General features: G+C 42.5%; 1 protein-coding gene across 1 annotated transcript in view; it reads right to left on the bottom strand.

Moving 5' to 3' along the window:
* Positions 1-14,768, bottom strand: part of MATN2 (matrilin 2) — a 102,081-nt gene that overhangs the window by 70,297 nt on the left and 17,016 nt on the right. Inside the window, exon 5 of the mRNA XM_040972693.1 lies at positions 9,294-9,416. Within this exon, the coding sequence (XP_040828627.1) occupies positions 9,294-9,416 (123 nt within the window). The remainder of the gene's footprint in view (positions 1-9,293; positions 9,417-14,768) is intronic.

Here is a 14,768-nt window from a genome sequence, read left to right as displayed (position 1 = left end):
TAGTGAGCACACTGACTGGCTCACTCTCCTAATCCCTCCAGGGTACAGGAACTCAATCCAGGTTTCCCTCGTGGATGACAGGGAGTCAACCACTTGAGCCACCCCTGCTCCCTTCCATAGTCTACACTAGCAGGAAGCTGGGGAAGGGAGCTAGGACTTGAATCCAGGTACTCCAGTATGGGATATGGGAGTTCCAAAAGGCATCCTTTGCACTGAGCCAAACACCTAGCACTTAGCTTTCACTTTTCAGTGTGATGTTCGGCTGTAGATTTTTCTCATGGATATTTATCAGATTGAGGCATTTTCCATCTGTTTCTCATTTGCTGAAAGTCTTTATAATAAACAAACATTGGATGTTATCCATTTTTTCCTATTGAGATGACTTCTGTTTTTCTTTTTAGTATATTAACATGGTAAATTGCATTGATTTATTTTAAAACACTTACTTTTGAAAGGCAGACTTAAAGCGAGAAGCAGAGAGAGAGAGAGCAGATCCTTCATCTGCTGGATCACTCCCCAGCCGGCTGCTATGGCTGCAGCTGAGCTGATCTTGATGTATTATTCTTTGTATGTAGGTGAGTCCTCTTTGTTAAAAGTTTGTTTAGCATTTTTGCACCTAAATTCACATAGACTGTTGGGCATAGTGTTTTTTTTTTCATTTTCTAATAATATGATTGCTTGTTTAAACTTTTTAAACTCTAACATAAAAGCAATTAAATCACTAATGCAGCTTGGGGGAAATAATATCAGGAACATTTTCAAATAACACAAGCAGGAAAATGCATTTTCATTATGGATCTTAAGAAAGGGAAAAAATGAGATAACTGTACAAGAAAGTTTACACTTTTTGCCAAATGAAGTTATCTAAATGCTACATTTTCATTTTGTGCCAGATGAACTACATGTTCCAAAAGAGACTGAAAATTTCCTTATTTAAAAACATATAAAGAAAAAGAAACAGGAAAAAGTTCTTGTGAGCGGGAAAGGGATTGAAGAGGAGGAGAAACGATAAACAGCAACGGGCAGATGAAGAGGAGCACATCTGTGAAGCTTTGCTTTTCCCCATTTTAAAATACGAATTACTTCTTATTTATTTGGAAAACAGAGAAACAAAGAGACAGACAAATACAAAACTTTCTTTGGCTGGTTTACTTCTCAAATACTTGCAGTAGCTGGAGCTAGGCCACGCTGAAGCTAGGAGCCAGAAACTCACTCTGGCTCACTAAGCCGGTGGCAGAAGCACAACCATCACCTGCTTCCTCCCACTGCTTCCTTCCTTCCTGCACTGGCAGGAAGCTGGGACTGGGACCAGGCACTGTGAAATGGACTGCAGGTGTCCCAGGCAGCATTTTAACAGCCAAAGGCCAACTCCATCCCACACCCTCACATGAGGAAAGAGAACACAGAAGCATCTTTCGCTCTTGCGATGTGACACTGCTCTTCCATGTATCTCACATAATGGTACTAGACAAGGAAGACTTTTTGAAAGTCAGAGAGAAACCACAAAGTGAAATTCTAGTGCATTCCAAATTGCACACATAGGCAGAACTTCAAAAGTGAGACCCTTTAATGCACTTGACCTAGTCCTTGAATGGAAGCGTACTGTTGAGATAACTACTATTACTATCCAGCAAAGGGCTATCCAGACAAGTGAAGAGACCCAAATCCAACTCTCTAAAGATGTGTTTGTATCCTCAACTAGACCGCTATGTTCAGAACTCTAACCGTGGGGAGAACTGCAGGATTGGTGGACTGACCGTAGAGTGCATGGGTCAGAACTGAGCATCCTCAGTGGAAAAGATGGAGCAGTGGATGGCATATCCAGATGCAAATAGAGGATATGGCAGCCCACTGGCTCTACAGAGGACATCTGGTGCCATAGCAGAGGAAGCAGGACAGAACAAACTGGACAACTACCCCAGCCAAGCAATGACAGCAAATATTTAAATGGATGGAAACTCCAGGGTGAACTAAGTCATCCAAAGAACCCTGGAAGGGTTCCCTCATCCTTCTAACGGTGAGATCAACAGCATTTCAGAACCATCGAAACCACTGAAGCAAATCCCTTGGAGCATGCTCCATATCAGGAACACTGGGTTAATACTGGCTGGCCATTCCCCATCCCCGGGTATTGAGGCAACTGAGAGGCTGGATGTGGCTTCTTCTGTATCATCCCCTTCCCCCCAGACACAGGAAGAATAAAAAGAAAATTTGGCAACAATGGTCTCACCCACTTCCCCCTAGCCCTCAATCCTTCCCACCCTGACCAATTATGTAAACACCATGAAAAAATTAAAAAGTTTTAAAAAGATGTTTTGTACTTCCTCTTAAAGAAAGAAAATTAATCAGGGTGAGTAGACTGGGCAGGAATAACTCTCTGCAATAACTGAAGGACCTTCCCTTTCACTTGAATCAGGAAGCATGTTTTTGGTTACGGCTGGGGTGGCCAAAATAACATCAAGGCGGAAATCACAGAGCAGGATGTCAGCTCCACTGTGAGCCAGGCTGTCTGAGGACCCAGGTGCTTTGTCAATATCTGGTTCTGGAACCATTAGAATCTGGGATGTGGGAACAGAACAGAATTCTGGGTTTGAGTAGGAGGGGGAACTAGAAATCTGACAGCCATGGTCCATTACTACAGGAAGAATCTATGACCAGGCTTATCTGCTTTGCTTCTCCATACAGGTAAAACACAAATAAAAGGTGGTCGATCCATAGTGTGTGTGTGTGTGTGTGTGTGTGTGTGTGTGTGTGTGCGTGAGTGTGTGTGTTTGTGGCAATTGTGAGGAGACCCTCCCACAGTCATTTTGAGCAATGACAGCAGTAGTAGCAGCTGCTGGCAGTGGCCGTGGGGAAGTAAACAGGGCCAGCCTTGATGAATTAGATATGAGGGTGCCCATGTTCAGCAAGCTAGGGAACCTGCCTGTCTTCCTGAGCTTGGAGAAGGTTCTCTGGTTGCCAGATTGTCCTGCTATCATCTGTGGGAATCTAACAACCAAGGAACAGTATCTAAAGGCTGCTAAGAGCTAAGGCATAACAAGATTTGGTCAAATGGCTAACCATGCTACCTTGAGTAAATTAATCAGTGTTCCTTATGTTCCATATCCACAGATGACAGGGATAAAACATACATTAAGAGCTCACTGTGAGAATTCAGTGGGCCCTAATCCAATGTGTTACAACTCCAGGTGGGTCTGGACTGCAGTCACTCCCACTTGCAGTAATCTCACTTGTTGATTTTATTGACTCCATTCAAAAAAGTGAGCCCCAAATGAGAGAGTATTGCTGTTTCATTTGCTGTTTTATTTCCAGTGGTTTGAATGTGGCCTAGAACATCCTATATGCTCAAAAATGTAGCAAAAGAAAAATAAAATAAATGAACCATCAGTGGGTATGTGAAAGAATAAATGAAAGGTCAATTCATCTTAGGGAATAAAAAGTCCTTCAGGGAAGACAAAGAATGCACATTCCATCTCATCTGAGAGGTTTTCCAGCTATGCCCAGGAAAGGAAAAAGAAAAAATAAGAATAGTTGTGTCTTGCTCCCTTCACAGTCCACTGTAAGCTCCCATTAAGGTTAGCAGGAACAGGTTTCTGCAGGCAACTTGTAGGCGGAGGTTGCGAATGGCATAGACTTTCCTTGGCACCGCTGTTAACTGTTTACTAGACCGCATACAGGGGCTAGCCAGGACCCAGTGCTGAGATCAATACTGACATGATACCATCTTTCCCTTTTTAGCAGTAAAATCACGGAGAGTCAAAGAGTTGCAATAACTAGCTTAGGAAGAGACAGCCGTGGCCGTCAAGCGATCATGTCAGGACACAAGCCCAGATCTGCAAACTCTGAAAGCCCTGCTTGCTCCCTGATGCCACAGGCATCCCAGATTCACGAGAATCCTTTGTCATAGCCTTTTCTGGAAAAGAAGCAACTGGACATCGTTTAAATAGGCTAAGTCTGGTGCTTAGGGAAAGACAACCTCACTGTTTGCAGTGACTGGAGGACAGTGGGAAAACCGTGCCGTGCCCCAGCTCTTCTTCTCCCCCTCCGTGTGGCAAGCTGGTGAATCTCAGGGTGTGGCAGCAGTCTGTCAGAAGCCTCTCTGAAAATCCACACCTGCTGACTCTGACTCTCCAAGGCAAAGCCTGCAATCAATGTCTGGTGATTCCCAAGTTACTCAAGCTTGGAGCCCCTGCTTGCCACACCTGTCATTCCTCCACCCAGGCTTGCCTACCCTGACAGGTCACCGTGAAGTCACAGCAGTTTCTGCTTCAGGCTCTTCTACATTGCACGTCCCAGGCAGCAGGGAGAGCATGGCACCAAGACTGTGCCAATCCAGGTAGGGTTTGCACAACCATGGCTTATGGAACCTGCACAACAGCTTTTTACTTCCAAAACAATTTTTCCTGCCTTCACTTTCTTTCCAAAATTTTTACATTGGCACATAATATTTATATATATCCGCAGGGTACAGTGTGTTCATTTCAATGCATGCAATAGTAATGATCATATCAGGGTACCTGACACATCTATCACTTCAGACATATATCATTTCTTTGTATTAGAGACATTCAAAATGTTTTGTACTGGCTTTTTTGACATAGTCCAACAAATGCCATCAACCGTGGTTACCCTGTTGTATTAGAGTTCGATGTTACTCCTCCCATCCGACTGAGCCTCTGGGCCCATTTAGTCATCCCCTATCCAGGCTCTAGCAACAACTATTCTATCCTCTAATTCTTTCAGATCAATTTTTAAAAGACCTACTCTGAGAGTCAGACAGAAGGAGAGAGAGAATATTTTATGTATTGGTTCACTCTCTAGATCGCTGCAATGGCCAGTACTGGGATAGGCTCAAGCCAAAAGCCAGGAGCTTCATCCAGGTCTCCCACATGGATGTAGAGGCCCAAACACTTGGGCCACCTTCTACTGCTTTTCCCAGGCTATTGACATGGAGCTGGATCAGAAATGGAGCAACCAAGACACCAACCAGTAGGCATATAGCTATGCCACAATGCCAGCCCTTGGGATTGCTTTCTTGACCTCTTTCTCAGCAGGTTCATTAATGATTTCTTAAAAAGCTGCTGGTTTTCTGTGCTGATTCTGGATTCTATGACTTTACTGAATTCATGTATCAGTTCCAACAGATTTTTGTGTATATGTGATATGATGTTTGTTACAGCTCTGTCACATAAAACGCTTATTGTGGTGAGGTATGCTTCTTTTACACTCTAATTGTTAAGGGCTTCTTTCCTGAAAAAAATGTTCATTTTTGTCAAGTGCTTTTTCTGTATCTGTTGAGGTAATCATTTGGTTACCTTTAACTCCATTGACATATTATGTTTGTCAACTTGTGTGTGTTGAACCATGCTGGCCTGCCTGGGTTAACACCACTTGAGTGTGTTGTTTTTATGGACTGTTGGATTCAGTTTACTATGGTTCGGTCGACAATTTGCATCTATATTTATCAATATTGGTCCTTTTCTTGGTCCCTGTGTGTCTGGTCTTGATATTACAGTAATGCTGGCCTCGCAGAATGAGGCCTGAAATACTCCTTACTTTTTGATACTTTAAAACTGATTGGGAAGAACTGACACTTTTAGAGTTTGGTAACTCTTGGCAGGGAAGACATGTTTTTTCTTTGTTAGGATTTTCTTGGTTGGAGGACATTTTATTCCTGATTTAATCACACTATGCGTTATTGTTCTCTCCTGGTTTGCTCTGTCCTAACAGTTCAACTTTGGTGGGTTATGTGTGTGCAGCAATTTACGCATCTCTTCTTTGTTTTACAATTTGTTGGTATTTAGTTGCCCATAATAGTCTCCTTATATATCAGTGGTATCAGTTGTAATGCCTTTTTTTTTCATCTCCAGTTTTACTGGTGTCTTTTTTAATCTTGATTAATCTTGCTAAAGCACTGTCAACTTTGTTTATTTTTTCAAAAGCACAACCATTAGTTTCATCGACCTTTTGCACTCATTTACTAGTCTATTTCATTTATTTCTGCATTTTGTTATTTGCTTCTTTGTATTAACTTTGTATCTGGTTTAATCTTGTTTATATAGTTCTTTGAGTTATGTCAGGAGATGGTTGATTTATAATATTTATATTTTTGGGCCTGGCGCAGTAGCCTAGTGGCTAAAGTCCTTGCCTTGCACATGCATATGAGCAACGGTTCTAATCCCGGCGGCCCCATTTCCCATTTGGCTCCCTCTCTGTGGCCTGGGAAAGCAGTCGGGGACAGCCCAAAGCCTTGAGACTCTGCATCCACATGGGAGACCCTGAAGAAGCAGCTCCTGGCTCTTGGCTTTGGGTTCAGTGCAGTTCTGGCTGTTGTGGCCACTTGAGGAGTGAATCAGCGGAGGGAAGATCTTTCTGTCTCTCCTCTTCTCTGTATATCTGACTTTTCAATAAAAACAAATAAATATTTTAAAAATGTATTTGTATTTTTTAGGGGTGTTGGTACCATGACTCAACAGGCTAATCTCTCACCTTCAAATGCCAGCATCGGTGCCAGCTCATGTCTTGGCTGTTCCACTTACCATCCAGCTCCCTGCCTGTGGACTGGAAAAGTAATGGCAGATAGCTCAACTTGTTGGGACCCCTAACCTGTGGGAAGGACCTGTAAGAAGCTCCTGGTTCCTGGCATTGGATCTGCTCAGCTTCGGCTATTGTAGCCATTTGGAAAGTGAGCCAGTAGAGGAAGATCTCTCTTTCCATCTCTCCTTCACTCTGTCAAACCTGCCTTTTAAATAAAATAAATAAATCTTACCAAAAAATATCTGTTCTCAAGCTTTTCCACAGCAATGGACCCAGACAGAGCACTTGTTAGAGTTTGAAGGTCACACAGCGACTTTGGGGAGCTTCTCGGGTATGACTTTCCCAGGGAGGTCTTTTCAGCTGCTTCCTGGCACTTATGGTGGATGAGCGGGTCTGTCTGCTGCCACCTGGCTAGGTTCCAGGGCCTCTGTGGGCCAAACCCCTTGGAGTAGGCTACTCAGTTAATTGCTACAGCCATAGAAAGATGGGTAAGATCTTTTAGTAAGTTCAAAAGACTGGTCCAGCTACTGGGGGCAGTTGCCTGAGTGCTTCAAAGAACTCCAGGTGGACAGGATCTCAAGATGGCTTTATGCAACAAGAACTTGGGTGTAAGGAGCAGTGCAACGTGAGTTGAGTTCTTTCTTAGGACAGTGCAGTAGGTGGGAACCTGGGAGTTCCCCAAACTCGGCTCAGGGCATGTGAGGGTCCCACAGTTCTGCAGCAGGAAATGCCCAGCAGACACTACATGCTCAAGTACCTTCTTTCAAAGGTCATTATGAGTCTGGGATCTCCAACACCTCTGCTATATTCCCATTGTACTCGCATATTTTACGTTGGTATTCTGGGGACACAGCTGCTGTTTTTCCTTTGTTTTTCTTCTCTACTGTGAAGGGAAGAGCACCTTTAGCCAGCCATTTTAGTGCCCAGAAAAATGTACTGTTAATTTTTAATTCCCCTGTGTCAGAATCCTTTTGGCTTGGCTAAACCAATCCATGGCAAATGACATCACCAAATGCCCTGACCCTTGCTAATTCCCAGGGCATCTGAGACAAGGAGAGGAACCACCTACGCTCCTTGCAAGCGTTGGGAGGAAGTGGTCAAGACACAGGACAGTGAGTACTCTTTGGGGTGGCCCAGAGAAGCAGCTCGAGGCAGGAAGGTGCTGGACGAGAAGAGAGGCAGGAAGTGTCCAGGGGAGATATTTGCTGAGCTGTGTGTGATGTGATCTATCCTGAGCTTCTCCAGTGCTTCAGGAAAGTCTATGAAACCCAGGATTATTTAGGACTTTTGGGAGGGAGCCACCTGAAGACACATCAGATCTTCCAGTGGAAGATGAAGATAATTCAGGCTGCATTCTGCGGAGGGAGAGGACCCTGTAAATGCAGAACCTCTGGGCTTCATGGACTCCAAAGGGCTTTGGGCTTCTCCAGGCCACAGAACTGGAAATGATCAAGCAGATGTTACCTAATCTTGGGGAGTGGGAATGCTTCCAGCCAACCATTCAACCCTGAAACTGGAAAGTGAGAAGAAAAATGGAAAATGTGGTTTGGTTCTGTAAATGTGATACTAATTATAGCCATTTGGGAAAACTGCTTTTCATTAATGCATATTTGCTCAGCATGCAATGTAACAGCAATTATGCCTGGCCTCCACTACTCATCAGACTCTCTGAGTTTGGCCTTCCTCAAGCCTTGCTTTGGTGGTCTGGTTGTCCAAGAGTTAACATGGTGAATCCATTCACTTAAAAAAAAAAAAAGAAATGGTTCAATATTAAAGTGCAGTTCATTCTGTTCTTTAAGGGGCAGATTACCTTGTGCCACTTTTCATATCAGCACACTGTCTGGTCATTGGGATTTGGCCAAATAGGAGATATGATTTCTAACACTGTGTGTGAGTGTGTGTGTGTGTGTGTGTGTGTGTGTGTGTGTGTGTGTGTGTGTGTTTAATTTAGGAGACCTCTAGAGTGTCCCTCATCAAGACAGCTAGATGCCTGCACATCTCTAAAGTAGAACTTGAACAAGCATTCCCAGTCAAGGTTAATAACTCCTCCTAAGTCCATAATTCAGAGGATAAAGCGCAGAAATAATTCCTCAGGATGCAGTGAATAAAGACAGCAGATTAAAAGGCTCAACAGTAGTTTTCCCCTGAAGCTGCAGCTTAGAAGTAAAGGAGGCTGCCTGGGCCCAGCGCAATTGCTCAGTGGCTAAATTCTCACCTTGCAAGCACTGGGATCCCATCTGGGCAATGAGTTGTGCCATGGCTGCTCCACTGCCCATCAAGCTCCCTGCTCAATCACCCAAAGCCTTGGAATCCTGCATCCAACATGGGAGACCTGGAAGAAGCTCCTGACTCCTGGCTTTGGGTCAGCTGAGCTCCGGCTGCTGTGGCTATTTGGAGACTGAACAAGAGGAAGAAAGATCGTTCTTTCTGTTGCTCTTTTCTCCGGAAATCTGATCTGTCTTTCCAACAAAAATAAATGTTAAAAGAAGAAGGAGGACAGTCCACCTTTACAGGATTGTTTCTGAGTATGCCTCTACATGGGTCATATAAACTTGTTTTGCTGGCCTATCATGTGCTGGGCTCTGGTCTAGGGCCTTAGGAAGCAAAGTAGGAAGTGGGGTCAATAAAAAACTATTAAATCTAAAAAACTCGGTTCTTTCTTTAGAGAGATGGTGAGTGGGTTAGATGAGAGAATGGAGATGCATAGCATAAGCTCAGAGAAGAGAGAAAATCAGAGATGAGCCAAGTAATCTTACTTCTGCAAGTCGTCTGATCCGAGTTGAGAATGTATCCTTGTTTGCACCTGCAGACGTAGGAGCCGGGCGTGTTGATACAGAAGTGGGCGCAGTTATGCTCCACGATGCTGCACATGTGGACAGCTGGAAGGGAGGACACAGGCAGGTAAGCAAATGGCCACAGCCTCCCAGACTTCATTCCACCCAGGAGGCATCTACTCCAAGCACACGCTATGAAACAGAGGGTAGGACCCACAGAAGCAAGCAGAGTCCATACCTTCAAGGGGTTACAGTCTAAGGTGGACAAGTCAGGTGCAAATAGATGCTATCAGAATTTATCAGAGTATTTTTTTTAAAGTCTGTGAAAATGGAATTAAAAGAGAAGCTTATTTAAGTATAAAACACTGAAACTGTGTATAGGTTTTTCATTGTGACATTTTTCTTGATCATTGGAAGACCCTGCATATATACAGTTTTGAAAACCTTCATGCACCAGAACTTCTCTTTTAATTCTATTTTTCCATGAATTTCTAAAGTGTCTTCACAGACAAAGAGTCACACAGAGCAAACAGAAATGGTTTAGGCTGAACCACGCAAACTTGAGGCTGGTTGCTTTTGCCTACAAAGCCAGACAGTCCTGACTCAATGTAATAATTTCCTTTTGCGGGCATGGGGTCAGAATGTTTTCTACCACTAAAAGAATACAAATGTGGATTTTCAGTAGGCAGCAGTAGAGCTGAGGGCAAAGCTATTTGTTAAATGAGAAAGCATTAGAGAACCAACAGTTTCTCAGGATGAGCCCCAAGAGCAATGTAATTTTTTTAATATGCAAGGCATACAAAAAAAATCTGTCATCAAACATGCATTCAAATTTTCTTGATGCTTCACTTTAAAATACTTCCATAGGAGTGGTGATGGCTTAGTTGCTAAAATCCTCCTATCCTGGTGTACCTGGGTTCAAGTATCAGGTCTGGCTCACATTCCCTACTTCCCCTTAATGCAAACTCCGAGAGGCAGCTATGATATCTCAAGTCACTGAGTTCTTACCACTCATGTCGCAGACCTGGATTGCACACCTGGCTCTCAGCATTGGCCCTTGCCAGCATCGGTTGTTATGGGCATGCAGGGAACAAACCAGTGGTCAAAAGATCCCCTTTTGTCTCTTTGTATCTCTCAGGTTCTCAAATAAATCATTTAAAAAATTAAATATAAATAAATAAAACTGCCTATATTTAACTCTTGGAGAGTATCAGATTTAAGATACATCGTTTCTTTTTTGTACATCAATTCTTACATGAAATACTGCCTGGAGCTTATAAACACTCTCATGTTTTACATTGTAATTTATGCAACTTGCGTGCTTGGCGGTGTGCTTCCATCACTCTGGCACTCTGACTCTCAGCTTTCCCAGGACAGAAAGCTGGTGGCTAACTTTGAGCAGTGTCCTAGGATGCCCATAACCACATCCTTACGATCCTGTATCTTTGAACACATTCACTAACTGATAGACACAGGAAAGCAGCAGACACAACAGTGTGGTGTTGCAGTGACTGATACCCCAGCAGCATTCAGCGAGCCATGATCTAAACTCCACCAGCAGCAGGAACTCCCCCAACAACAAAGTGGGAAGGGATGTTTACCAGGAGTTCAGGAGCTAAACTCAAAGAACTGCCCCTCCTGTGGGTCTGTTTGATTTGACCAAGAGCAGAGACAGAACAGCAGGTCCCAGATAGGCAGTGCGGGAAGCAGGGTGAATTTCGTAACCCAGTCCACCCCTACAGCTGAATTGGGTGCCATTTTGTACGGTGTAAAAATCTTTAAGACTGCGGGACAACAGCAGGCTACACATGTGCTGAGATAGGAGCAAACTCACTGAGCTCAGTGCATTGCAGCGGTACTACAGGAAAATAATACTGACTTAGGCATTGTACAGGTCAGAACAGGTTTGTGTGGCCCTCAGACCTAATGGCCGACAGGTGCTGGCAAGATCAGTACTAACAACAACTTAGCTGTATAGGACACCTGCTGTCTCCCTAATCCTGGGACCTGCTCCAACCGGAAGTGGGAAAAGGTTGTACAGACAATGGTGCAGCCTCAGCATGATATTACAGGAGGTGGAGAGTGGTGAGTCAGGAGCTGGGGTTGCACAGATTGTGGTGGAAGTCTAACATAAGAAGAACCCAGACCTGGAACTCGCTGGGGGGAGTGGCACAACTGACTGCAAAGAAAGTACCAGGTACCAACTGCAATAAGTAAAATCGCACTGTAGACCTGTGGGTGACACAGCTTAGAAACCTGCCCCAAGGAGAAGAATCTCATAACCAGAAGTACAATGACCAAGAGCAAAATGAATATTACTGAAGATTCCCCTACAAAGGAGCAAAACCCTTTGCCAACCTCAGAGTTCACTGAGGAAGACAACGAGAAAATGGGGGATACAGAATTCAAAACACTTGTTATAAAGCTTATTATCAACAATGAGAAGTACGTGAAGCAGGCATTCAAGGAATTCAAGGAATATGTTACACAGCAAATAACAGCAACAAATCACATGAAAGCTGATATATCAGAAATGAAGAATACAGTGGAGCAAACTAAAAGTACAGTGGGGAGTCTCCAAAATAGAATGAAGGAAACAGAAGAAAGGATTTCAGAATTAGAAGATATTTCTTGTCACCAGGGGGAAACAAACAAGAAGCTGGAAGCAGAGCTGGATCAGGCCAAAAAAAGTATTCAAGAATTGAAAGACACTATTAAGAGACCAAATATAAGAGTTATGGGAGTCCCAGAAGGTGCAGAAAGAGAGGCTGGGTTTACAAATATATTTAATGAAATAATAAGGGAAAACTTCCCTAATCTAGAGAAAGAATTGGAAAGCAGCACCCAGGAGGGGCACAGAACTCCCAACAGGGTTGACCAAAAGCAATCTTCACCAAGGCACATGATCATCAAGCTCTCTTCAATAAAACATAAGGAAAAGATCCTTAAATGTGCACGTGAAAAAAAATCAACTGACATATAAAGGAATGCCAGGTAAACTCACAGGAGATCTCTCACAGGAAACTCTACGGGCCAGAAGAGAATGGAGTGACATATTTCAGATTCTAAAAGCAAAAAAATGTCAGTCCAGGATAATGTACTCAGCAAAACGTTCCTTTGTCTTTGACAATGGAATAAAATTCTTCCACAGTAAAAAAAAGTTAAAAGAATATACCTCATCCAAACCTGCCCTACAAATGATACTTTAAGATGTTCTCCACAGAGAAAAGGCAAATGGGAAGAACATCCCAGTAAAATAACAAGAGAAGACTAAATCAATGAACAACCCATTGCTAAAATGACTGGACCAAATTACTACCCATTCATATTAAGCCTGAACGTTAATGGCTTAAACTCTTCAATCAAATGTCATAGATTAGTAGACTGTATTAAAAAAAATCTATTTGTTGCCTACAGGAGACATAGCTCACCAACAAAGATCAGCGGAAACTGTATCTCACTGATTTTGATTTTTTAAGTTTAATCTCTTCAAATAGATCATACAGTAGCATCATTTTCAAAAAGGTTCTTGATTTTCTTTTTCATTTCTTCAGTGACACACTAGTCATTCAGCAGGGTGTAATTTAACTTCATGGCATTGTTAATTTCTTTTTTCTTACTGTTTATTTTGTTTTGTGGCTTTTCATTTAAGGGGATGTATAGTAACTATGTAATAGAAACTGTCAGATCCAGATGTGAAGATACAATGCAGTATACATCTCTACTTCAAGACAAAGATGGACTCCCAATGAAACTGTTTGCTATGTCTTGACAATAGGAAGCTGGACTCTGCCATTGTCCATGCCCACAATGACGGACATCATTTTTATGAAGAACTATAGTATAGTAATAATGTAGGGGAACTCAGTGAGGGGGGCAAAGAACTGGGGAGGGGGTATGGGAAACCCCAGGGCCTATGGAACTGTATCATAAAATGATAATAATAATAATAATGAAGGCTATGAAATAAAAATAAAATAAAAAAGATACAACTTGAGCACATTTAAAATGAATAAGCATTATTATAAACAGAACAAGTTATGTAAGTGTTCTCATTAATAAAAACAATATCTATAGACAGGAAATATTTTTATGAAGCTAAGATAAAAAGAACACTCAAAGGCAAAGAACAATCTCATTAATCCAGTGTGGGGAAAAATACAGTTACCAATGAAATCCATCTTAAGTACACATCTCCGCATCTAAGTAAGAGATATGGGGACAATAAAGGAACCAGAGGAGTGAAATTGCTCAACTTCGTAACAAAACAATTTAGGATGCACTGAGTTAATAGTTTGCCTATATTTAAGCTTCTGTTAGGACACAAATAACATCAAACGAGTTCACAGAACAAATTCAACCAGTAATGTTCAAAGAAGGGTGAAATAAACATCTTTATTTGTGTATGTGTGACCCTGAGCAATGTTCTTAACCTTTGTATATAAAATGGGGATAGAAACTGGCACTATGTCTTAAGGACCACACGAATTAGTTAAGATGATTAAGTACTTAGAGCTGTGCGTGGGACCTGGGTAATCCCAGGAGCTCTTAATCATTCCAGAGCAAAGGGAAACTGGCATCATATTTTGTTTTATTCTATATATGTAGGTCTATCCTATATATGCTGATCTTCCACTTGGGTTTCATTGAACTTTAGCCATAGAGTCTGTTCCTAGTGAGATTCAGATCCTAATGCATGGAATCTAAGATGCACCTTCAATTTCAGAGATACTAAAATGTAAAGGCATGCACAACTGATCTTCATTATGTGCAGATTCCAAATCTGAGAATTTCCCTACTCATAGCACTTCCACACTCATTCCTGGACACACTCAGAGTGGTGAAAATGTTGCCACAAAGCAGTCAAACACAGCAACACCCTGCTTTCTGGCTTCAGCTCCCCTGCTCCACCCTGCAAACAAATACCCCTTTAGGGGTGTATTTTGTGTTGGGTGTTGTGCTGTTTGCTGTTCCTAAACTCAGGAAGGCTGTGCGTTGTCTCTTGGGGAAGATACGTGCCACGTTAGCTTCATCTACAGGGTTGTCAGCCATGAGTTTGAAGTTACCAAAAACACATATTCAACAAGGTATCTTTCAACAGGAACACACTTCAAAGCAAGGTCATGTGTTAATCAGCTGACAAAAACCTCCATCAACCATCGGTTTCCAGGACTCTGGGCCTGTATTTCCACTGGTTTAATGTTCACTCATTTAGGCTTTGCAATGACGTTACAGAACACAATTAGCTTGAATGAGAACCAGCTATATCCTAGATCTAGCAAATTCTTTTGATTGTTTTATCCATCGACCATAAGACTATTCTTTAGTTTCTTTTATCATTTCTCCACTAGTTAACAATTGTATGGCTTCTAATTTGTTGCTTTTACAATGGTGTGATGAACCCTGCCAACACATCTCTCAGAGTATGTATGATCATCTCCCTAGGAACAGGTCCCC

Source organism: Ochotona curzoniae, unplaced genomic scaffold, assembly GCF_017591425.1.
Source record: "Ochotona curzoniae isolate NIBS_2020 unplaced genomic scaffold, NIBS_Ocur_1.0 contig_2318, whole genome shotgun sequence".
Lineage (NCBI taxonomy): Eukaryota > Metazoa > Chordata > Mammalia > Lagomorpha > Ochotonidae > Ochotona > Ochotona curzoniae.
This window is presented reverse-complemented; position numbering and strand designations above follow the sequence as displayed.